A 25,926-nucleotide genomic window follows, 5' to 3' on the forward strand; every position below is an offset into this window, starting at 1 on the left:
TTTATACCGCACGTATAGGTGAAATCACATGGTTCTTTTCTGACTTATTTCACTTAGCATAATACTCTCAAGATCCATCCATGTTGTCCCAAAGAACAGAATTTTATCCTTCCTTATGGCTGAGTAGTATTCCATGGTATACATGTACCACATCTTCTTTATCCAATCATCCATCAGAGGACACTTAGGTTGTCTCCATGTATTGGCTATTGTGAATAATGGCGTAATGAACTCAGAGGTACATCTATCTTTACAAATAAGTGTCTTTAAAATTTTTGAGTAGATTCTCGGAAGGGGATTGCTGGTCATAGCAATGTCTAGCTCTAGTCTTAATTTTCTGAGGAAGTTTGCTAACATACACTGGCTCCGTTAGTCCTGGCAGGCTAGGAGATTAGTATTTCCACTTAACCAATGGGAAGGCTTCAAAGAGCAGAGATATCAAAAGGATACGCTAAAATCACACATATCGAGTAAGTAACTGTGCTGGAATTTAAACTAGGTTTTCAGAGAATGCATCCAGTGATATTATAAAATACCAGACCAATGATAAATACTTTTTTTAAAAGAATTTATTTATTTATCTTTATAGGGGAAGGGAAGGAGAGAGGGAGAGAAATATCAATGTATGGTTGCCTTTCATGCGTCCCCTGCTGGGAACTGACCTGCAACCCAGGCATGTGCCCTGACTGGGAATTGAACCTCGATACTCTGGTTTGCAGGCCCGTACCCAATCCACTGAGCTACACCAGTCAGGGCTATAAATACTTTTTAAAAGGGCAGTTCTTAAAGTTCATTTAAAGACAAAGTACATTTGAAGATGAAGTTCTTTCTGCAAGAGCTAGGCTAACATTTTATTAATTTTATATCTATACACACTCACATTCTAATATTCTAAGAGTAATATTTTGAATAACCTTATTGTATATGCACACCATGATTAAAATGGTTCATTACCTAATCTTTGTAATTTATGCTCATAAAGAAAGAGATACACTGATCCCTAAGTAATTATTCTGCCCTCTGGAACAAAATTAAATATTTTTTCCAAACCTCACCAATTAATCTTTTGTCCCCATCTGAGAGCGTATTACTTCTATAAAACCTCATGCTCAGATTACAATTTAACTTTTGGAGCACTGCATCAGAAATTAGATACATAAATCTTATTGTTCGATACTAAGGCTATGCCTTTCATTTGTTTCAGATTTTTGAGATCTCTATAGCAGCAAAATTTCATTCAAGATCAGCATGCTGGGAGTCATGCCCCCCTCCCCCCCCACCCCGAAATGCTGTGAGAGATGAATACTTTCTCCTACTTTTTTCATTTTGGTGTAGTTAACTTGATGTTTTTCAGGTAGGGATTTTAAGCTAAATCAGAAAATGTGATTGTTTTAGTAGTTAAGAGTTCAGAAACAAAAGCCCAATGGACCTGACATTAAATTGCTTCTCCGCCGTTAGCTAGCTGTATGACCTCCCGTAAGTCCCGTGCATGCTCTCAGAGACTGCTTTCTCCTCTTCAAGTGGGGACAAGCACAGCGTCTCGCTCCAGGAGGGATTAAGTGGGATGAGCTCCCTGATGCGCCTAAAACAATGCCTCACCCTCAGAGAACATTGAATACCTGTGTGGTTTTGCATTGATCTGGACCCAAATAATTCAAGAAAGAAGGCAAAAGAAGAGCTTAGCGCTCTAAGCCCTATGACGAGAAGGGTCACCTGCCTGTGGCTTTTGGGCAGGACAGGCTCAGAAGACACCTGCAGACGGCAGTAGAGGTAGGAAGTGGGTGGCATCAAACTGAGGATAAACTAGCTCATGCTGGTGAAAAGTTCCTTGTTATTCATTTATTCATTTTAAGACTCCCCTTTGTTGCTCTTCATTCACTTTTCACCCCATCATAATCTCCATTGTTCTAGATTTCATGTCAGCTAGCTATTGGGTACCCCGAAGTAAATGAAACTGAGGTTAAAGGAGCCTTTTTAAGGGAATCTTTTTTTAAAAATTCCTGGAGATAAAAGCACACATTCCTGAAGCAAGTGCATAGTTGTCTGATATTTTAAATGGTCTTTCCGTGCTTAGTGGCTCTGGGAGACTATTGGTCTGACACTTCTGCACGCCTGTCCCCACCTCCCGGGTCAGACGTGTGTCCTCTGCCCCGTTCCCCAGCAGCACGGCCCTGGGTACGTAGGAGCACAGCACCTGCTCAGGGCACATTAACCAAACGGGGAAGCTTTGCTTTGGTGACAAGGCCTGCTGCCTGTAAGCTGGCTGACCATCGTTTTGCATGACTTACTTTTTTTAACTAGATAGAAATCCCATGTGCTGCAGTGCTCTAATCTCTCATCTTTGTGTACAACACAAATCTCAGACTCACTTCTGTTTCAGGCCCTGCTTGAATTTCTCCAAAGAGTAATAGACAATAAGGAGAAAAATAAGATGACAACCATGAATGTGGCCATGGTCATGGCCCCGAATCTCTTCATGTGCCATGCGTTGGGTTTGAAGTCCAGCGAACAGCGAGAATTTGCAATGGCAGCCGGGACAGCTAATACCATGTACTTACTGATTAAGTATCAAAAACTTCTTTGGACAGTAAGTATACATTTTGAAGCTCTGTTAATGAGTGCTGATACCTAGATTATGAAGTCTTTTTATGAATTACCATATTCTCCATACAGAGGTAACCAGATAGGGGATTTCAAATGTGATTTAAAAAGAAAGTAATATCCATTTATTAAACCTCAATTTTTTAAATGGTGACACTATTTTATTATTTCTATTGGGTCAGTTCTAAAATATTTTGTTTGCTAATGTGATTTTTGAGGATGAATTGTTCCTGGATTATTGCTAGATACCTGTCAGCTCCTGTGTATTTGTGAGTTTTTTCTTTCTCTTTTGACAGGAAAGGCTACCTGGTCATTAGAAGGGGACTGTGGGTTAACCAGAGGCTAGGTTGTGGAAAGGTGGCCACTAAAGGGACCAGCCACCCAGGTGGTAGCTCCCATTGCTGGTCACCTCAGGCTGTCTCCAGTCTTAGCATCCCAGGCCTAGATGAAGGCCACTATGTCCTTGAACTTCACCAAGCCTCTCTGAGAAGCTACACAGAGAGCTGGTAGACTGCATCCTGTGGATGCCCTGGGCACGTGGTGAGTGGGTCATACAGTGCCTTTGGTTTGATGAAGAGTGCATGCACAACGGCACAGTCTCGTCAAAGAGACAAAACCTTTACTTCTCCAATTAAATACACAAATATAATTATTTCCATAGTTTGTAATGGTGCCACTTCTCTTTCCACTCCAAACTTAATTTCATGTCTCCGTAGATTCCCAAGTTTCTTGTCAACCAAGTGAGGAAACAAAACAGCGAAAATCTTAAAAAGGATAAAAAGACAATGAAAAAATTGCTGAAGAAAATGGCTTATGACCGAGAAAAATATGAAAAGCAAGAGAAGAGTACAAATGATGTAAGAGAAACTTCAAGTGATGTGTTTGTACCAATTTCAGTATCGTTTTCAATGTCCCACAACAGAGAGTTCTCCATGTTTTTATCATATGATAAAAACTGCACACTTACCAGGTTCTGGAACTACTAGTCAGGTCGAGGCACCAATAGTGAGAGGTAAGTGCACTCCTGCAAGTCCCAAAGCCCAGGCTTGGCCGTGGAGGCTGGCGATTCCGCAGGTGAGCTGTTAATTGGTAACAAAGGGCGATCAGAGCAGAAAGTCTCGGCTCACACCCACGCACCCACACACAGACAACAGCGAAGGACTTTGGGAGACTCCAGCCACCCAGCAGATGGGTGAGGTCTAGCCAGTAAGGAACCCCTGGTGTGAACCATTGATCTTTTTTGTTTAATGTTCTCATCTGTAAAATGGGAAAAAATAACTAATCTGGAGAGACAAATAAACCAATGTTTGTGTTGTGCCTGGGACACTTCCTGGATTTTAGTAAGTATGTAAAGGTTCCTAATTGGATCCTAAGAAGAATTTGGAGAAAGTTAGAATACAGAAAATGAAAATATTTCAAAAAAGAAATATCTAAATATTACTGTTTACACACTTCTGGGAGAATACATTAAAAACTGGGTTTAGAATAATGAAGCGTACATGGAAACACATTTATGAAGTAAGTTCCCAAAGCTCTGACTTGAAACCTTAACATGGAATGAAAGGGTTTCCATTGTTCTATTTTTGGTGAAGACGCCCCCCCCCCCCCACTTTGCCTTTGAGGTTATTCAGTTGCATGCTGCCATCTTGTGGAATAATTTGGAAATTCGGTTATCAGCCTTTGATATTTCTGCTTTGGCCTACTTCGGGGATCCAGTAATTAAAAACAAACCAACCAAAAAATTCTCTTTTATTTATTGATAGCTCTCACTGTTACAAAATTTAATTTACTTGTTCATTAAAAATTTTGGTCGATTTTTAAGTATCTTTTTAAAAAAGGTTTTATTTCTTTTTAGAGAGTGGAGAAGGGAAGGAGATAAGGAGAAAAATATCATTATGTGTGGTTGCCTCTTGTGCATCCCCTGCTAGGGACCTGGACCACAACCCAGGCATGTGTCCTGACTGGGAATCGAACCGGTGACCCCTTGGTTTGCAGGTCGGCACTCAATCCAGTGAGCCACACCAGCCAGGGCTCAATTTATAAGTATCTTTAAAAACAAAATTTAATAAAGGGAAATTATAAATAGTGTTCATGTTTTTTGAGAAAAGGCTTGATATCATAGGTCAGAAAGGATTTTTGAGATAAATCATTTTTGTTTAACATAGGATGTTTATTTCTTCTGAAACCATTATAAAGATGTGACTATCTTCTTGTTTTGTAGCCCTGCTTTTCAAATTAACTAAGGTGACTTCATAACCTTGTTTCCTTTGTAAGACAGTCTTAACATGATATTCTAAGGCCCAGTATATATCTACAGAAACAAAATTTGTGTCTTACCTTTTTAATGACGGACTTTTAAGTAAAAATTTAAAGTTACTTTTTTGGTAACATTTAAAAAAATTTTTTTAGCTTTTACTTTGGGTTAATGAGGTGTGAGCTGGTCTGAGATTTATCTCTGTACTAGTTAGAAGCTGTGTCTTCATTTTAAAGTTTGGCATTTAAACCTGGATTGAAACCTCAGTTTTATCATGTATTAACCATGACTCAGTTTATCCAAGCTTTGGGTTTCTCTCCTAAGAAATTCAGCAGTTCCTTTCACAAAACGCTACTAAGTACCTCCTTGCTCCCTCCACACTCCCTGCGAACTGTTAGAGGGGGCTGGGGCTGGGAGGGCTGCGAGCAGAGGGGCTGGAGGTGTGGGTGTCAGCCGGACCCTGACGCTGGGCTGCAACGCAGGAAGCGGCCTCAGAGACGCTTCACTGGGGACTGGAGCTGAGCTGCGAAGAGCGCACGGGGTTTGTTCAGGCAGCAAATTAAAGAGCAAGGTCCTGCCCGCAGAGGAAGCTGCGCGCAGGGGCGCAGGGGCGTAGCCTCTATGTGATCCTAGCCCACAGTGGAGGGTAGTTTGGGCTGTCGTTCTGGTTGAGAAATTTTGATCAGTTGCTAGGATTTTGTTTTCAAGTTACTGTTAGTTATTAGGGGGAACAAATAAGCACAGAAAACAATTACAGAACAACAATAAAGAACAAGATAATGTCCCACAGTATAAATATGTGGTAAGTCACTAAGTCATCAGACTTCTGCATACGTTTCTATCAATTGCCGGAGTTTTGAAAAGAAAAGACTTAACACAAAAGCCTGGATTTCCATCTTAGCTTGACAAATTGGCTGTAGGAACACGCCCCTGTGTCCCCTTGCAGTAGGGGACCTGCTTTCCTGCTGGGTAGCAGTTGTTTGGGTCTCAGTAGCATCAATTCCCTTTGGTGGAACCTGGGCCTCCTGCTCGGCTACAACCCACTCTGCACTCCCCTTTCTGGCTTGTTGCTTTATGTTTCCTGGCTCTTTCCCCACATCATTTAAATATGCAGCACAAAAACGATAGGGCCTGAAACTGCCTGGGCTATTTTATTTGTTAAACTACTATTTGATGTGTGCCTACTATGTGCCAGGCAATGTATTCTAGGCACTTGCAATATATTATGGAACAAAGCAGATAAAGATCACCGCTCTTGGGCAACTTAAATTCTAACAGTAAAAATAACTAGAATGCGTGATCATGTGGTAGCTTGGTATGTGGGAAAACACTCTAAAATAATAAAAATAGTAGAGCAGAAAAAAGGGATCTGGTGGAGGGGGGGGGTGTTCCTCTTACAGATTTGACGTGGGTGGTCCGAGCACTATACAGCAGAGTGGGGTGTGAAACAGGGCGGGGCGCTGAGCTGAGCTCACACCTGAGGAAGCACATTCCAGGAGGAGCAAATAGTCCGCGCAAAAGCCCTGAGGCAGGACGTGCCTGGGATATTTAAGGACCAAAAAGGAATGATTGGTGCTGGTGTGGCCGCAGCAAGGGGAACAATATTAAGAAATGAGGTCGGAGGGACAGGAGGGACTAATTGTAAAGAGCCTTGTTAGGAATTTGGATTTACCTGGAGTGAGATAGGATCATGGCAGGATTTTGAGCAAAGGCTTGAAAATCTACATTTTAAAAATGATCTTTGGGGCTACTATGTTGAGAATAGATTCTAAGAGAGTAAGGATAGAATAGGGAGACTGTTTAAGGAGCCCGTCCTAATTCCAGTGAAAGACCAGTGTGTTTGCACTAGAGGTGGAGAAGTGGTCAGATTCTGTGTTGAAGTTAGAGACATTGGGATTTCTTGATGCTGAAATGATAGGAGGTGTAAGAGAAAGGAATCAAGAATGACTTGTGAAAGCTTTTGTCCTGAGCAATTGGAGGGGTGGAATTGGTACTTGGGGAAGATCATGATTTCACTCTGGGGCCTGTTGAGTAGAGCTGCCTATTATATATGTACATGGAGATGTTTGAGTGTGTTTGGAGGGAAAGTTAGGTTGGGCTGGGTGGCCAGGGAGATGCATGGAGGGACAGGGGCAGAAGAAAGGCAGGAATGGTACTCAAGGGGGAGCTGGGCTTTTGTTCTGCATGTGACAGAGAACTGCTCAGAGCTGTGCCCAGAGTGACATGATTTTACAGGTGACCCTTGAACAACATGGGTTTAAACTGCACAGATCCCCTTATATGCAGATTTTTTTTTTCCAGTAAATACAGTCGGCCCTCTGTATCTGCTGGCTTCACACTTACAGATTTAACTAACTACTGACTGAAAACTGTATTTTTGATCTGCAGGTGTGGAGGGCCAACTGTACAGAATGTACAGTGATATTTTATATAAAAGACTTGAGCCTCCTTGGGTTTTGGTATCTGCAGGGCATCCTGGAACCTTAGAATAGTTGCTGTGAAGGCAGGTGAAGGGAGTACCTGAGGAGTGAAAGATAGGAGGCTGGGGAGGAGACGTCAGCTAATTTCATTGTTGATGGAGTACACAGGGTCTGGCAGAAGTAACGCCATCGAATGTGGTTGGTAAGGTACATGAATGCCTTGCACGAGTTGGACAACAATTTGAACATTTCACCTAAAACGTCATAGGGTGTGCTTGAGTGTGAAATTGGTATGTTACAGAATTGCATACTTATAATTTTGTAGTAAAAGATTTGATATAAATCACCAATTCATAAAAAAGGGTGCTGTTCGTGCTGGACCCTGTATATTTGAATTTGTAGAATTCCTCTGGTGAGCATTTGGCGTGTGGCGAAGGCCTGAAAACCATGCTCCTCATTGTACTCAGAGATTCTTTCAAGGGGAATAATACAGCGGGCATGCAAATAGTTATGCCTGACTTTATTGCCATTTTCTTTATACTGGCCCAAATTAGAAATCATCCAAAAAGATACAGGTGATTAGGTAAACATGTTATGGCGTATACGTAGAAGGCAATACCATGAAAATGTAAGAGTGTGTATATATGGACCCTGGAAGATATTCCTAACCTGTTGAAAGGAGTTTTAAATTGGTAAATATTATATTGTGATAGTTGTAATAATTATTATTTTGACTGCTTACCACAGGTCAACAATGATGCTGAACATTTATGAACATTACATCATTTAATGTTCATAGTAATTTGATTGGAGTATATTGTCTCATTTTTTACAGATTAGGAAAGTGAAGATCAGCAGTCTTTAATAATGTATGGTTATCTAGACAGGAAGTGGTGGAACTTGAAACCAAGTCTATGTGACTGTGAGTCCAGGTCTCTTTACTGTTGCCCTCTATTTCCCCATAGAATGCAGAAAACTCTAAGTGATGTGCACCAACCCTGGACTTATGGGTGGTAATACAATGAACGTGTATTATTGCCATTATAAAATGTTTAACATGGAGCTTTTAAAAGAGTCCTGGGCTGAGCCAAGGGACAGCAATAGGAATGGAAAGAAGTGTTAAATATGAGCCGGCGGGAACCACAAAATGTGGAAACTGACTAGAGGTGAGGAGTGTAGAAGAAGCACTCTAGAATGACTCACCAATTTCACCTTAGGTGATTTTATTTCAAGAATTTATATGGAATCACAAATGGCCCCACATAGCATAGCAATCCTGAGAAAGAAGAACAAAGTTGGAGGAATTATGCTGCCTCAAATCAAACTATACTATAATGCCACAGTAATCAAAACAGCTTGGTACTGGCATAAAAACAGACACATAGGTCAATGGAACAACATAGAGAGCCCAAAAATAAACCCACACCTTCATAGACAGAGGAAGCAAACACATACAATGGGCTAAAGATAGTATATTCAATAAATAATGGTGGGAAAATTGGACAGATACATGAAGAAAAATGAAACATTCTTATGCCACATACAAAGAATAAATTTGAAATTAATTAAAAACTTAAATATTAAACCCCAAACCATGACAATCCTAGACAAAAACATAGGCAGCAAAGTCTCAGACATTGTTTGTAGCAATATTTTATCTGATATATCTCCTCAGGCAAGAAAAACAAAAGAAAAAAATAAACAAATGAGACTATATCAAACTAAAAAGTTTTTGCATAGTGTGGAAACCATCAATAAAATATAAAGACAACCTGCAGAATGGGAGATTATATTCGCCGATACATCTGATAAGAGGTTAATATCCAAAATTTATAAAGAACTTATGGAACTCAACACCAAAAAACCCACAATCTAATAAAAAATGGGGAAATGATCTGAATAGACACTTCTCCAGAGGACATACCAAAGGCCAATAGACATATGAACACTACCGATCATCAGAGAAACGCAAATTAAAACCACAATGAGAGATGACCTCACACTGGTCAGAATGACCATCATCAATAAATCAACAACAAGTGCTGGTGAGGATGTGGAGAGAGGGGAACCCTTTGCAACACTGGTGGGAATGCAGACTGGTGCAACCACTATGAAAAGCAGTATGGATATCTCAAAAAATAAAAAATGGACTTACCTTTTGACCCAGTGATTCCACTTCTGGGACTATAGCTGAAGAAACCCAAAACACTAATTCAAAAGAACATAAGCATCCCTACAGTCATTGCAGCATTATTTACAATTGCCAAGATGTGGAAGCAGCCCAAGTTCCCATCAGTAGATGAGTGGGTAAGACAACTATGAGATATTTATACAATGGAATACTACTTGGTCATAAAAAAGAAGAAAATTTTACCCTTTGTGGCATGAATGGGCCTGGAGAACATTATGCTAAGTGAAATAAGCCAGAGAAAGACAAATACCATGTGATTTAACTCTTATGTGGAATCTAATGAACAAACCGAACTAATGAATAAAATAGAGACAGACTCACAGAGAGCAGGATGACAGCTAAGAGGGGAGAAGTTGGTGGTAGGGGGACTGGGCAAAAAGGGAAAAGGACTCATGGACATGGACAACAGTGTGGTGATTGAGGTGGGGAGGAGGGTATAATGGGAATAAATGCTAATAAAAAAATACAAAAAATATTTCTTAAAAAAAGGCATCATGCAAAAGGATCAGACCCTCTGACAAGTAGTAGTTTGGGGTTGACTTGCCTGTGTGAAAGTTGGCTGCATGGGCTGGCCTGAGAGGAGGTGTGCATTTGGAATGAGCATAAAGATTGTAGTTGAAGCCACAGCGTATTTCCTGTTATACAAAGTGAATGTGCTGTGTGAGAAAATGAGAAGGCAAAGACAGCCTTTGCCTCTGGGGCCACCAATTTTCGTAGTTGGCCATGGATGAGGAGTGGGTAAAAGAAGTCAACAAATGGGAGAAAGTAAGAGAAAGTTGGAGATTGTAGTGTCTCAGAAGCTCAGGAGGAAGACTAAAGTAAAGGAAAGAATTTGGTTAGCAGCACCAAATTCTGCAGAGAAGTTGCATGCATTTGACACTGGAGAGAGGACCCTGGAATTTGTATTTGAAAGGTTAGTTTGTCACTGGAGAGAGGACCCTGGAATTTATATTTGGAAGGTTAGTTGTGACTTTCTCCAAAGCACTGCTAGTGAGTGATGATAAAAGAAGCCAGGTTGCCAGAGATTGAAGAATGTAAGACAGGAGTCATATTCTTTTAAGCACTCTATGTGTTATTAATGCTAACTGTATATAATCAAGCACTTATGTTATTATGATGTGCTTGACTAGGTAAATAAATAATATAAGCCAGGTTGTACAGGATGCCCTCAACCTACTTAATAAGACAAACATTTTTAATGACTACAGCATATTGTATGGCACAAACATAAATTCCTGAATTTCTTCGACACTAATGAGACTCATCTCTTAATTACAGCAGGAGGAAACACTTGGTGAGAAGTAATGAAAATGTAGACTATTACAAATAACCATTTAACGGTAGCCTTCAATTTACAGTTGGTGTTGATATCATTCCCTCCTACACATAAACACACCATGAGGGCATGTATATATACATACCACCATCACATATCAGAGTCATGTGCTTGAAAACATTAATGACACGTCATTTTACATCTCTAGACCTCAGTTTCCTCCACAGAATAAGAGGGTAAGACCAGATTAATGGGGTTTAACCAAAAGTATGGCTTACAGTATCTAGTACTGTGATATTTCTATACATATTTATTATGAGATTTTTTTAACACACAAAAACAGAATAGTGTAGCCCTGGCTGGTCTAGCTCAGTGGATTGAGCACAGCCCTGTGAAGCAAAGGGTCGCCGGTTCAATTCCCAGTCAGGGTACATGCCTGGGTTGCAGGCCAGGTCCCCAGTAGGGGACACATGAGAAGCAACCACACATTGATGTTTCTCTCCCCCTCTTTCTCCTTCCCTTCCCCTCTCTCTAAAAAATAAATAAATAAAATATTTAAAGAAATAGAATAGTGTTTGAACCCCCATAAACCCATTACCAATAACTGAACTAATTTTTCTGACTGTGTTCTATCTTGTCCTCTACACCTTTTTTTTTCCTGTATTTTTAAGGAAATCAGAGACATTCCATCACTTCACCCATCATCGCCTTAGATTGCATCTTTGCCTGATAAGGATCCAGGGCAGCTGTGATGGGCGTCTGGTTATGAATTGCCAAATCATGCAGGTTTCAAGTTCATTATGGACTTAGGCTTGTGTGATTCTTTTTTTCTGTCAGTCAAGCTCACCTCTCAAAGTGAAGGGAAGCTATACCTTTACGAGAGCATGTGGGCACAGAGCAAGTCACTGGGAGATTCTGTGAAATAAGCCAAACTGCTCAGCACATTGGTAGAAAGAACAAAAGTTCTCTCTCCTGTGGTTACCTTGGTGTTAACTCAAGTTAACACCAAGTGTCATACTCGCCACTTATCGTTGAGGAACTCCAGGTTCAGAAAGTGTACATGGCTTGCTGAAAGTTCCAAAATAGTCTTGTAATGTTGGAAGGTTTAGGGCTTTGGACGTGGAGAAGAAATCTGTCCCTGCTTCCTTTTGCTGCTTCCTTCTGCCCTTCTTCTCCAGAAGAGTCTTGGAGCTGGTTGCAGTGCAGTGTGGGCTCTGGATTGTCGGTGACGGGCTGTGTGTCTTCAGTCGCATCTCGTCTTAGGAAGTCCCTCTCCAATCTCATTGGCTAGCCCTGACCCAGGGCTTTGCTGCAGGTCGTGTTGCAAGCATCTGCTTTGGGTTTGAAAACAGCGTCTGGATCTACTTGGGGACCCATGTGGAAAATCAAATTACAATACCAAGCACAATATCATGTTTCTGTTTAAGATTCTTTGATTCTTTTTATAGTGTATAAAAATACCATATTAAAAGAGAAAAATATCAGAGTGTATTTCATTGTAAATTAAATGCTTATCAACTCTGGAAGTTAATCTGGATTGGTGAGTTGGGTAACAGTTTTAGGATTTGGATAACAAGGCCTGATCATACCCAAAACAGAGACAGTGCAAGGTAGTAGAGAATGCCTTCTGTACTTTTACCTCCAATCAGACTGAGGTGATGAATATGCCATTTTAGTTTAAGATACCTTGCTAAAATGTCCTTGTTTAATTTTCTAAAATATGTGTTATGATGTCTGCCCTTTTTTTGAGGTAGTTGTATTTCCAATGTGCCCTTTTGAAGATAAAAGGTTTCTCTGAAGCATTAAGAATGCTGGCTTTACATTTAAATTAGCTTTTAACTATAAAAGAAATTACCGTCTCTTCTAAAGCTCTGACATTACATTTCTAATTTCCAGAATGCAAAAAAATATGAACAATGCAGTTATTATCTACCCCTTATGAAAAGTATCATTGTTTATTTAACCAAACAATAAGGAATAAAATCATATTTTTAAAAGTGTACTTTAGTTCAAAATGTAATACATGTTAGAACCCTTAGCAGATCATTTTCTCTATGATAGTAGTCTTTGTATGATGAGAAATTAAATAACATTTTGTAAGTTGTAGCATTCTTGTGACTGAATTTTAATGATGTGTTAATCAAATACTGGTCTTCTCTAGTCTTGCTGTACATTGGGTAACTTCAGTTCACAGCATAACAACAACAAAAAAGAAGTGAAAATGGAAGGGTGCAAAGATAATTATTCACAGATTCCATTATTATTATGACTGAAGTTAAGAACAGACTGTTTGGCTTAATGATCAGGCGTGTTGTATCCGTTCAAAGCTTGGCAGCTCAACGTAATTAATATACTAATAGCTTTAGTATTTGATACAGCATGATTCTGGAACTTAAGAGTAACTGCCATACACCATTTAAATGAGAGCTTTGGCATATTTGTTGTTTACCATCTTTAGGAGATATCATTTGGCCACTCTTGTCTAGATATCCAGGAAAAACTTTCCAGAAAAAACTTTTAACCCCTTTATCCCTGACTGTTATGTCTACCAGTTAAACTCCAACAATAAAGGAACTGAGTCACCCTTAATCTTTATATTGTTTCGAGAATTTGGCTGGGGTGTATTACCATAGCATTGAACACTCTGAGAATTATTCCTGTCTCTACCCCGACACGCATCATCCCGCTGGATCACACGTTCCCCAGTTGTCAGGGAGCGTGGCCAGTCAACCTAGGACACTGCTGTCTACCATTATTGGCTCAATGAAAAGCTTTTCAAGGGCAGTGATATTCCATTGCTGTGTGAAGTGAGTCCAAACCACACAGTTAGTCATTTGAGAAGGGTTAAACCTGTTCTAGAGCTGGCCTAGCTTCATCCCTGGTCACTGAGGAGAAGGCGTGAGAAATGTTTAATTTCTCAGCCATAAGGAGCCTGTAGAGATGCCACTCCCTGTCTGTAGTCCAAAGCTGTAACATGGCAGCCATTTAACATTTCACCCACACACAGGAACTCCGGATGCCCTTGGAAACTGGTGTCAGGACCTCTTCCTTCCCAACTCTAATGATCAGAAAGGCTCTGGATTCCTGTGTTAGCTGTGTTGTTTTGGGGGGCAACCCTGATACCACACTGACCTTAGGGCTGCGTGTTATAAGAAAGCACAGCCTTACTCTGCGAAGGATGACCCCTGAGCTCACAGAGAAAGTGTAGGCTGTGGTTGTATTAGTATCAGAGGCCTGCAGCGGTTCACGAGATGTCCTGGGGAAAGGGGCCTGCATCTGGAAGCAGAGGCATGCTAATGCTGGTGGCTCCCTGCAGGGCTGCCTGCATTACCTCTGGCAGCTTTGTTTTTTTCTCTTTTTTTCACTGTTGTTCAAGTACAGTTGTCTCCATTCCCCCTTACTACCTCCCCCCATACCAGCCATCCCTACCTGCCACCCCTGACCCTACCCCCACTTTGACTTTGTCCACGTGTCCCTTATACACTTGGCACCCCTTCATCCTCTCCAATATTATTATCCCCTCCCTTCTTTAGTCCCCTTTTTCCACTCTCTTTTCCTTCCTGTCCTCAGGAGTAGAGGGAATACCATGTGGTCAATAGAGGAAACTGGTGTTCTTCTAGACAATGTTCCTAAAACTATTTTTTAACTATTAAGGAAATACACATTGTTATACTTTATTCTATTTTAGAGAAATTGTACTATTATTAGTATATCAATTTTGGTGAGAAATATTTTTGAAGGATTCATTTAATCAGTAAACATTGATAGGTAGCTACAAATGTGACTCAGACATTGGCATGTGACTAGAATTGCTGGTGTCCTATATTAGGGTCTGCATTATAAAATAGATTCAGTGCACATTTCAGTGGAAGAAGGAATTTCCTTTGACCCTGCGGATTGTGGAAGGTTCCACAGAGTTTGAGGTATTTGAGCTGGGCCTAGAAAATTTATAGTGGGGCATTTCAGAAGTGAAATAGAGCATACATAAAGATAGGAAATCATGGTGTTTATAGTGAATTTTGACTGGCCTTTTTTGTTATTCAAACATAGAATGTGCCCCACAGAGTGGTGGGAATAAAGGCAGGGAGGAGAGTGAGGTTGCCTTACTCTCCTGGCCTCTCAATGATAATATGCTATTTTTCCAGGTCATTTTTGCTCTTATAACTCATTTATTTGCTGTCTTTCTGATATTTTAGGGTTGGATAAGATATGGCTGTTAGAATAATGTTTGTCAATATTGTTTCACCAGGGAAACCTACATATAAGAATATTGGGCCCTATGACTCAAGCAGAGAAGCTGACTGTCTGCAAACCCTACCTGCTATTCCAGGCACTTTATGATAGTAATAGGCAATCAGGATCCAAAACACCAATATTTGTTTCCTTTAACAGAATAGACAAGGTGGATTAGGTTTATGGACACAGATTCTGCGCTTCAATTGTTGCCATTACGATTTGCACTCCAGCATTCGAGTGGTCAGGCCCAGCTCATTGTTTTCCATGTCCTCTGAGGAAACACACAGTGGAGGCCAGGCCAGCAGGACATAAGTGAGAGCGGAAACCCCAGGGAGAGGTGCATGGAACGTAATCCCTGAGTTTTAAAATACAACATCAATGTAACAACTGCTTTGATAGAAAAAGGTAACGACACTCCCATGTGAAATGCCTCATCCATTGTAAGAAACAGCTCATTTTCAAAAATGTTACAAATGAAAATAAAATCCGTCACAGAATTGAAGAAAAAGGTAAATTAGACGTGTATTCTGGAAGCAAGGTGAAGGTCAGAGACTAGACTAGGTGGGCCGTGCTACAATACATGCCTCAGGAATTGGAAGTCAGCAAACCACGCCAGGGGCCCAGGCTGGGAGGAAGGGGTGAAGCAGAAGGTGGGGGATCTGCCTACTGGTTAGGACTGAGACATCTTCTGGGGATCAGGTTGGGCACAAAACCCCCAGGGAGAGCCGTGAGACAAGGACACTAGAAACGCAGTACCTCACCCAGAGGATAGTGAGTGGATGTCAACAAACGCTTTGTCTTTGTCCAGTCAGGGTTTCCGGGTTTGGCACCAGGCCCCCCACAATCTCTCTGCAAGTGTAACAGGTGTGTGCAGCCCTGGCAGGGGGTGGGGGCGAGTCGTAGACAACCCCACGCTCCCTTGTACATTTTTGTGCTGTACAGCTTCTTTTCTTATTCCCACACTATACATTTCAGATGTTACTGAGAAGCAGTTTTAAGTCTTTGGGAGACACCTACATTTTTATACAGCCTAATTCTAAAACCAATTTTTTGTTGTTGAACTTTGAAATTATGTTAATTCCCCCTGGGTTATTCCATGCTTTATGTTTAAAAAAGAAAAAAAAAGCAATGTGAGACCGAGTACATTTAAAAAAGATATTGTGAGCCCTAAAATAATAGTGTTCAAGAAAGGATTTGTGTCTTATTTATCTACTAGAGAAGTAGATCTAGCCCAGTGACTGGTACTTAGAGGATGCTTAATAAATTTAAGTTTGTTAAACAGGGTATTTGTAATGTGTAAGGTATTATCTTTAAACATTTGTTCATGCTGTTCTAGAGTCTAAGACATATTGGTTATAAAGAATAAATTAGTATTTATTTTAGCAGGATGATTAGGAATTAGATAAGCCTAATATTTCAAATGCCACAGCTGATATTTTGTTTTCACAATCCTCAAAATATTTCCTTGCTATCCCTCTAAATCCATATAATGTTCTTAATATCCATTGGCAAAGGATTTAGAATTGATTATCCTAAATTTAAAGTGTGTATTTACAGGGTAAGCTCATTAGGCAAGCGAGGACCAAACACAGTACAAATGTATTAGAACAGTATGTTTCTTTCTTCTTTTCAAAAAAATATTCCCAGGGACAAAATTTTTTGTCAAATTTTGTAAATGTGCAGGAAGATTTTAAAAATGCATACCTTGAAATAACACACAAAATAACTTTTCTGATTTAATTTCATAAATTGCTACATGAAGAAGCACCCTCTCGTAGATAATACTCCAAAATCAGCACTTAATATGGCAGTAATGGTTATTGCTGTCATTCTTTACATCTTTAAAAATAATTAAGCATTACTGCACAGGCATTATAAAGTTCCCCTATCACCATTAAGAGGATATTTGAGGTTTGATGTAATTTAGCAAATTGCATTATACAGTAGTTAAGGTTTTTATGTAGTGAAGTAAAATGTGTAGCAGTTAAGCACACTTACCATATAATGCATTGTGCAGAGTCCCACGTTCCAGCTGCTGCCAGCTTTGTTCCAGTGTCATTATTGCTTTGCAGGCTGACGTTCCTCAGGGAGTGATTCGAGTGCAAGCTCCCCATCTTTCGAAAGTTTCCATGGCAATACAGCTAACTGAAGAACTAAAAGCCAGTGATGTACTTGCCAGGTTTCTCAGCCAAGAAAGGTAGAGGCCTGTTTTGTTTTAATTATTTCATGGTATAAGTCACTTATTCTCTCCCTCCCTCCTTCCTCCTTTTTTTCCCCCTTAGCTATGGGTGGTGTGAAATGCATACAATTGTTGTCTTTTCGCAGAAAAGAGAGCAGATTTAATAATTAGACTGTTGGAATGAGTTGAGTTCATTTGATGCAGTTCATGTTCAAGTTGAGCATGTTTCATGCGGGATGCCTGAGTGTCCCTTCCCGGGCCTGGGCCTGCGGTGGGCCCGGCACCTGAGGCCGCCCAGGAGTCTTTTTAGAGTCTATTGATTAGAGGTTAATCACTGCGTGTTAGGATAATCACTAATTAGGGTACATTGGGATTAAAATGAACAAATAAACAATACAACTATTCCTATAACACATAATGAATAAAAAAGGCTTACATTTAAACATAGAAGGTGTAAAAGATTAAGGGAGGATAACCAGTCCCTCGAGCCCTGAAGTCTCTAAGACAAAACACAGTGCCCCCAGTAGGGGTGCCTGCCTTCCGCTCCATTCTGGGGTGGGGGCAGGAGGAGTCTTTTGAAAGCCTTTGGCATCCCTCTGATGATGTTAGAGCTTACACTTTCTGAGGCATTTGCAATATTTTTTCTTGAATTTTAAAGGTTCAAACAAGTGTACTGGGTTTTCAGTGTTTAGCCTTTGAATTCTTATTTTTAGCTAAAGTTATATTTAATATCCCCCCATTTCTGATCACTGAAATGAGGTAATCTAAATTTTTATAAAGTCTGGGAAATCAGGGGCATTGCCATCTTGGCTTACAAATACTCTGTTTTAGCCTTCCAGAGTTTTATCTCCTCATTTTAACATTTAGGGGCCCTGGTGCAATTTTCTTCCAAACCTCTCCAATTTTAGTACAGTATCACCAGTCTACAGTATACAGTCTCTGTTCCATTTAAGGCCCTCTGCTAGATGTTGCAAGGGGTGTTATGTTAAAGTATCTCCCCTCAGGGTTCATAATTTGGGAGAAGAGATGAGACTATGCCATGAACAGATGGAGATGAAATAAAAGAGAGGCACATGGGTGACATCTGGGCTTTCAGTGAGCCAGCATTAACTCCCCTCTCAATGACACTCAGAAGTAAGCCCTCACAGTACTTCTGTTTTACTGATAAGAAAACAGAGATTTTCCAAGGTCACACATTTCATAGGTGGTGGGGCTGAATTCTAGGTCCATGGTGTCTGTCTTCACAGATGGCCCTTAACCACTCTCCAGCTTGGTCAGGGGTTCTAGAGGTCATCACGGATCTGGAGATCCGTGATGCAGAGTCTGGGAGTAGATGGAATTTTAGTGGATAAAGTTCAGGGGCAGTTGGAATTTTTCAGGATTAAGTCCTGGGAACAGTTGGAATTTCTCAGATGTCTTTGCTCCCCAAAGGGTCCCTGGTCTAAAATGAAGTCGATCAGCTTCTGTTCTACTCCCTGCCATGACTTAGTAGATACTGGCTGTTGCCATCTTCCCACCAGAATGTGGCCCTGAGGTTGTGGCCAGACTTCAGATGGAGGCCACTCTTCCAGGCTGGACCTGCTATTTACACAACGTTTACTTTCAGGGCCCAGGTGCTCTATTTAGTTAGTACTTTCGTTCCTCTACTTGCAGATAATATAAGATGTGACAATGAAGTTGTACAATATTCTCAGTTGTGACTTTAATACTTACAGTACCAAAGGACAGCAGTAGTCATTACATGGTTGGTTAGGGATGCTTCTATCATACCACATTTTTCATAACAGTTTGGATAAAAGTCAGGCTTGGTTTTCTCTTCTCAGTTCCAGGGAATGTGTCTTCAGGGCCTTATATCAACGGTTCACAAACTCTTTCCCATGCATCGGAACCCCCTACAGAGCGTTTAAAAAGACGCTAGGGCTTCACTTAGACATGTTAAGTTAGAATTTCCAGAACTCTGGAACTGAATTTTTAGCAGATTTCTCAGGTAATTAGTATACAAAGAATTTTGAAAACCACTGGATTTTACCAAATTTTATTGTTTGAATCTAATGGCTGGAAGAGTTTATTTTATTGATGAGTTCAAACCTGTAAATACACCCTACTTGCAAAGTCTTCATAATGAGTATTTGCTTCTACTTTGAGTGCATACACCTCACACATTTGGACAGCCGACACGGACGTCTGAACCACACCCAGTTCTTCGCACCACCTTGCACACCAGTGGGGTTGTCAGCACAGCAAACCGTGCTGAATGCTCATCGAATAAATGTATTGAGAAAATTAAGGCACAAACATTTCTTTTCATAGTTTCATGAAGACCTTTTTGGCCTCTATGCTAGTAGATAATTGTATTAGTAATTTTATTGGCAACTAAAATGTTATTTTTCTTTTGATTTTACACATTAAAATATTAATTTATAATTTCGACTTCAGATATATGACAGTTTATTTTCATTTACAGGTGTGACATTTTTATTACCTATTAGGCACATTTAACAGATGGGAAAATACAAATGTGTAGATAATTACAGCATGTCTAAGTTATGAATTTTCTGTACAAGCTAGAATTCCCCAAGCACATTAGAGTGATGTACTTGCAAGCTGTTTGATGATATAACTAATCTGTTTGTTTTGTCCCCGATAGTGGGATTGCCCAGACTCTCAAGAAAGGGGAAGTTTTTTTGTATGAAATTGGAGGAAATATTGGTAAGCGTGTGTTTTTCTCTTTATACTTCGTGTGCCGATTTGACACTGCCAATGACTATTATTTATATCTACTAGGGGAGAGGGGCATTAGTAGAAAAGTATAGCCCACTGCAGAGAATTGATGAGTATTGTAGATTTGTCTAGTGGTGTGGCCTTCCTCCTCAGATCTGTTTGTTCTGTACAAATTTGTTATGTGCAAATTCCCAGCTATGTTGAGTTTCAGCCAAGGCAAGGTCCCTAAAATAGATACAATTTCTAGAATGGTTAATGAAGTTTTTCAAAAAAATTTTTATATGCTTTTATCATGTTTCTTTAAAATAATGACAGTTTTCTCGGACAAATTTTTAACAGATTTTATTTATTTATTTTTAGAGTGGAAGAAGGGAGAGAGAAAGAGAGGCAGAGAAATATTGATGTGTGAGAGATACATTGATCAGTTGCCTCTTGCACGCCCCCAACTGGGGACCTTGCCTGCAACCCAGGCATATGCCCTGACCAGGAATCGAACTGGTGACCTCTCGCTTCACAGGCCAGCACTCAATCCACTGAGCCACCCCAGCCAGGGCCTTATGCCACATTTTAATAAAGGAAGTAGCTGAGCTTATTTAAGACCAAGATAACACTTTTATTATGGTACAGTACTATATTTTCTTAGTGAAAGCAGAAGTTATTTTTTGCCATTGTTGATTGCCTACTGAATAGTGTACACACACATATACACACATTGGTAATTTAGAAAATAGAAATAAGATAAATGGATTAATTTTGACCATGTCTTATATTTTACTTGCCCATTTGTTATATTCACATCTGTATTAAATTTTAAAATAGACTTTTCCCCATTTTGGACTCTCATATGGTAAGAGCAAGATTGTTAATGAATAAACAAAATTGTGTTCATTTCAAAATTTTAATTGAAAGCATTTTGCAGTAAGTTTTGCAGAAGTTTTTCTGAGACTTAAAAATGTTAGAAAATATTAAAAGTTGAATGCTGAAATGTGGACTCATTTTTTAAATTTAAAAACTACCACTCCATTAGAAACCTGGAATTGTTAACTTTATTAGTACAGATTATTTAAATGTTAATATATTTGATTTTATATTTTCCTCCTAGATTTTGGGAGTTCAGTATGATTTCTTTGTTAGGAATGGATTCAAAACAGTTGCCACTTTAATAAAGGGGAATATGCCTTTAAGGAGCCCTTTAAAAACCTATAACAAAGTATTTTCAACTCTCTAAATTAATGTGAAACTTGTGCATGCATAGAAAGACTACAAGAGTGACTTCTCCAATATTTTTGGCCACATTTTATACTATCACTGGAGATAACAAAGAATGGAAAACACTCCTGATCTAGCTGTCCTTTTAGTTTGCTTTCGTTTTAGGTGTGGTTGTTAATAACTGTGGGTTTGTTGTCCTTTCACTGTTCATGTTTCTTTAACTTCTTTTTCTTAGATAAGTCCCTTTAACATTTCATATAATAAGGGCTTGGTGATGATGAACTCCTTGAATTTGATCTTATCTGAGAAGCACCTTATCTGTCCTTCCATTTTAAATGAAAGTTTTGCTGGATAGAGCAATCTTGGATGTAGGTCTTTAGTTTTCATGACTTGGAATACCTCTTTCCAGCCCCTTCTTGCCTGTAAGGTCTCTTTTGAGAAATCCGCTGACAGTCTGATGGGGACTCCTTTGTAGGTGACTGTCCCCTTAGCTCTTGCTGCTTCTAGGATTCTCTCCTTCATTTTAATCTTGGCTAATGTAATCACGATGTGCCTTGGTGTGTTCCTTCTTGGGTCCAACTTCTTTGGTACTCTCTGAGCTTCCTGGATTTCCTGGAAGTCTATTTCCTTTGCCAGATTGGGGAAATTCTCCTTTATTATTTGTTCAAATAAGTTTTCCACTGGTGGCTGTGCCTTTCCCCCTTCTGGTACCCCTATAATTCGGATGTTGGAGCGTTGATCTCAAGGAGGGTTAGCAACAGGGGAGTGGGAGGAGGAGAAGGGGGGAGAAGGTACAGAAAATAAGTAGCATAGACAGTAGATAGAAAATAGATGGGGGGGGGCAAGAATAGCATGGGAAATATAGAATCTAAAGGACTTGAGACACATGGTCATAAACTAAAGGGGGGGTAATGGTGGGGATGAGGGGTAGGGTGGAGGGGAATAAAGGGGGAATAGAACAACTGTAACAGCATAATCAATAAAAAAATAAAAAATTAAAAAAAAAAGAATGGAAAACATCTGAGTCTAAGACTTAGGCTTAGGTTTCAAAGTGCATCGCAGTTGCCCACCGTATTAAACTAATGCAACACGTCTCTCCTAGGGGAGCGCTGCCTCGATGATGACACTTACATGGAGGACTTGTACCAGCTCAATCCGCAGGCCGAGTGGGTGATAAAGTCCAAGCCGTCGTAGAAGCCTTAGGCTGCAGATAACCACCAGGACTTCCTTAGTAATGTTGGCTGGGCCACCGGTGTAAAGAAAAGAAACAGCAGGACTCTTATTATTCGAATGTACCCAACCATGGATAGTGACACTCTCAAACCTTAAGAAGTTATAGATTTGTGCTGCTGCCAGAATTGTGCTGTTATTATTAATATTATTAGAGAATAATTATCTCTGGAGAGAGGAGAAAGTGGTTTAATTAGCTTGTAGGCTGTTTTCATATGCTCTGTCAAATGTACCCAGATGTGATAGTTTTTATACATATATATATATGAAATATACCCTTTTCCCTTTTGCTTTGTTTTGTAAAATCATATATACAGTAATATATGCCTTTTTCCCTTTCCTCCTCACATCTGCATTCCCCCAATTAGGCTTGCTTTTTAACTAAAATGATAACAAATACTAGGTATGGCAAAGTTGTGAAGATAGTACATCTTAAAACAGCCCAAATTCAACAGTATTCCTGTGACTACTGAATGCTGAATATTCATCTCTTTGAATCATTTGTTCAAACAATAACATTCCGCTTCTCCCTGCTGTATTGTACGAAGTGATTTGCATTTTTTCAGTTCATCTGACATATGTGCACAGAACTGTATCCACTATCAAGAAGATAGAACTGTCAGAAACTGCCAGTTATTACTGAACCATTAAAGACTTGTATACTAAGAATAAATAAAATATATCCATGTGGAGTAACTGGATTATGGATAATAAGAGAGCGAAAGCCCAATCGCTCCATGTATGCTGCCCTCTTCTACATGAAATTTAAAAAGTCGTAGCTGGCTTCACCTATTGTCATACTAGCAAGATAAATATGCATAAGAGTCTAATCCAGTAATGGTTGAGAATATATTCTACAGAAAGGGATTTTTTTTTAACTCATGAGTAAGTCTGCAGGAAGAATTATTCTTCTGGGCATGATACAGTCATATGGACAAGGTTTTGTTTGCATACTTATTTTCAATGATCAGAGTAAATTTATTAAAATGCCGCGGAAAGTACTATTCCCAGGGATTTTAATGCACAAACCATACTGTGACAAGAGATGAGCCTTTGTACTGTAAATAAGAGGAATAAAGTGAGAGAAACATGTTCAATATTTTATGAGGTTAGAGTGTAGTAAATAAAAGGTGATGTAAATGAATGCCACACAAACTGTGTTTGTGATACTTTCAGTAGTGCTTTAGGAAAAATTATACATTCTTGGAAGCTCTTGATGTCTTTCTAATTAGGGAAAATTCTGTTAATGGAATGATCATAAACTTTTAGCATATATTACAACACCGGCCTGTGGATATGATCATTTAACATTTTGGTGATTTGTGCCATTGCTTTTTATTTAATTTTTTTATAATTAAATGCATTTTTTCTAAATTATCTTCTCTTGGAATTATTACTTTTCATCCTTTGTGTTCATGAGTGTACTAATGGGCTATTTTTGTTTTTGTTAAAAGCTACTTCTACTCTTTAATTGCTTCTAGTGTTCCTGGGTAATTTTTAAAGTGGGAAGACATGTGGGAGATAGAAACTTGTTTGCTTCTTTAATTTGTTTCTTAGCAAGTTTCTGTTCTTTAGGATTTTTCAAAACACACTGTATTCTGTTTCTGATTTTGACAATATATATTAATTTCTCAGTCAGCAAATTCTTTTTATGGTTTAATTTAATGAAAACAATGAACAATATAAAGGCAAAATCAAGTGCTTAAAACAGTTCAGGTATACATCTTCAAAAAAGAGAGTAGTAAATATAATGATTTAGGTAAATGGTTTCCTAAAGTATTTGCTAACTAATTTTCACCACATTTATTACCCATGGGGGAGTAGGGGAGGGTTGGGCTTTTGATAATAAAAAAAAGTCCCAGATCTTGGTAAATAAATATGAAAATGTTATTTTATTTTGAGTTTTTTTTTAGAACTCATGACCCATGTTCAGTGACATCGAACGATATAGAATTTAAATAATGAGCATAGATGTCTAACCCACATTTATAAAGAGGATAAACTTGAACATGTAGAGCCTCATATGTAAATGCTCTGGAATTAACTTAAATGCCTTTTCTGCAATTTTTTTTCTCATAAATTTTAAATCTCAGGATAGATTAGTTTCGATTTGTTTGTGTGTGAAGGAAAATAAAAATGACAAGTGTATTTTCGTTGAGTCTCAAACATTCTAACTTTCAAGGGAGTTGCTGGTGAAAGTGGAGAGACTATTTACAGAAACCAGTTGCCCTATTAAGTTTTCAGAGATGCTGCTTCTTTTTGAAAGGGGCTTTTGTAATTCTTTATGATTTCACAGTATTTGTTTACTGCTGCTGTAGAATTCAGTGTAAGCTCCTTGTTAGCACTCTTTGGGAAAAGCAGTTTATTTTCTGACTTCCTGGGATTTTTTTCATCATTGTCTTTTCCTACTTTTCTTTAAACTGGGTTGCACTTTCAACCTCATTGTCCTGATTTCTTACCTATTGATCAGTAGGTGGCAGTATTGGTCAGGGATTCCTCTGCAGTTGAACTGAGAAGCTTTGAAAGTGAACTTGAGTTCAAAGCTAAGTGGTTCAGACTCAGTGAAGGCATCTGCAAGTCAGTTAGGCAAGAACACCACAGACCTATCGTTTTGATCCCTGATTTTTTAAATTGTAAGTAATAATTCATTTCAGAGTTTCTACATCCAGTCTATTAGGGTGCTTTGATCCTTAACCTGCGGAATGGAGAAGGAGAAGAGATTTTTCTGAGCTGGAATTAGACATTTTGGCAATGTCTGTTTCAAGCAGAAGTCTCATAATGAGAAAAGACTGCACCAGGAAGGTGAAAAGGGGTGTCTAAGAAGGACATAATGACCTCTGTCTGTGTTTTAGTATACACACGTTTGTTTTTTTCATTCAACAAATATTTACTGGTCACCAACATATATGTGTCAGGCATGGGGAGCCCTTGAAGTGCATCAGTGAGCAAAATAGCCCTGTTGTCGTAGAGCTTAGAGCCTAGTGGAGGGAGACAATCATGAATTAAATAAAATGGACTAATCAGTAAATAAAATTATTTGTATGTTGAAAGGATATAAGTACAATGGAACAACAACAACAACAAAGATGAGCCCTATTTGGGTTGAGGACCATCACCCCTCAAGCCAAAAGGACAATGGATCGGTTCCTAGTCGGGGCATCGGACCAGGTCCCTGGTTGTGGGGTGCGCAAGAGGCAGCTGATCAATGTTTCTCTCCCTCTTTTTCTCTCTTGCTCCCCTCTCTCTAAAAATAAATAAGTAAAATATTTTTTTTCAAAAGATGAGCAAAGTAAATGGGACAAAGAGAGGATGGATATAGGCTTAATGCAACAGTAAATAAGATCTCGTTGAATATATAACAACTGATCAAAGACTTGAAGGAGCCGAAGAACTTGCCACATGGATGGCTGGGAGAAGAGCGTTCCAGACACAGGAAAAACTAGTTGCAAAGGCCCCAGGGCAGGTGTGTACCTGGCTTACCAAAGATTAGCAAGGAGACCAACATCATTGGTGGAGTGAGGGCCAGTGAAAGTAATAGATGAGGTCCAAGAGATCACAAGGGTGGCAATGGGGGTGTGACCACAGAGAGCTGTGTATTAGGTGCTATAA

At 39.4% G+C, this 25,926-nt stretch overlaps 1 protein-coding gene across 4 annotated transcripts in view; it reads left to right on the forward strand.

Moving 5' to 3' along the window:
- ARHGAP18 (Rho GTPase activating protein 18) overlaps positions 1 to 23,668 on the forward strand; it is a 120,347-nt gene extending 96,679 nt beyond the window's left edge. For 3 of the 4 annotated variants that reach the window (XM_037147894.2, XM_037147896.2, XM_053664834.1), the window contains 6 exons: positions 2,381 to 2,587; positions 3,318 to 3,458; positions 17,051 to 17,175; positions 19,805 to 19,866; positions 20,239 to 20,499; positions 22,190 to 22,278. In XM_037147894.2, coding sequence (XP_037003789.2) covers positions 2,381 to 2,587; positions 3,318 to 3,458; positions 17,051 to 17,175; positions 19,805 to 19,866; positions 20,239 to 20,465 — 762 coding nt within the window. In that variant the 3' untranslated portion in view covers positions 20,466 to 20,499; positions 22,190 to 22,278. Of the gene's footprint in view, positions 1 to 2,380; positions 2,588 to 3,317; positions 3,459 to 17,050; positions 17,176 to 19,804; positions 19,867 to 20,238; positions 20,500 to 22,189 lie in introns of all 4 variants that reach the window. The other variant, XM_037147895.2, reaches the window with a different exon arrangement.
- Positions 23,669 to 25,926: the final 2,258 nt, after the last annotated feature.

This window comes from Artibeus jamaicensis, unplaced genomic scaffold (assembly GCF_021234435.1).
Source record: "Artibeus jamaicensis isolate MK-2021 breed Jamaican fruit bat unplaced genomic scaffold, CSHL_Jam_final contig_387, whole genome shotgun sequence".
NCBI classification, from domain to species: Eukaryota; Metazoa; Chordata; class Mammalia; order Chiroptera; family Phyllostomidae; genus Artibeus; species Artibeus jamaicensis.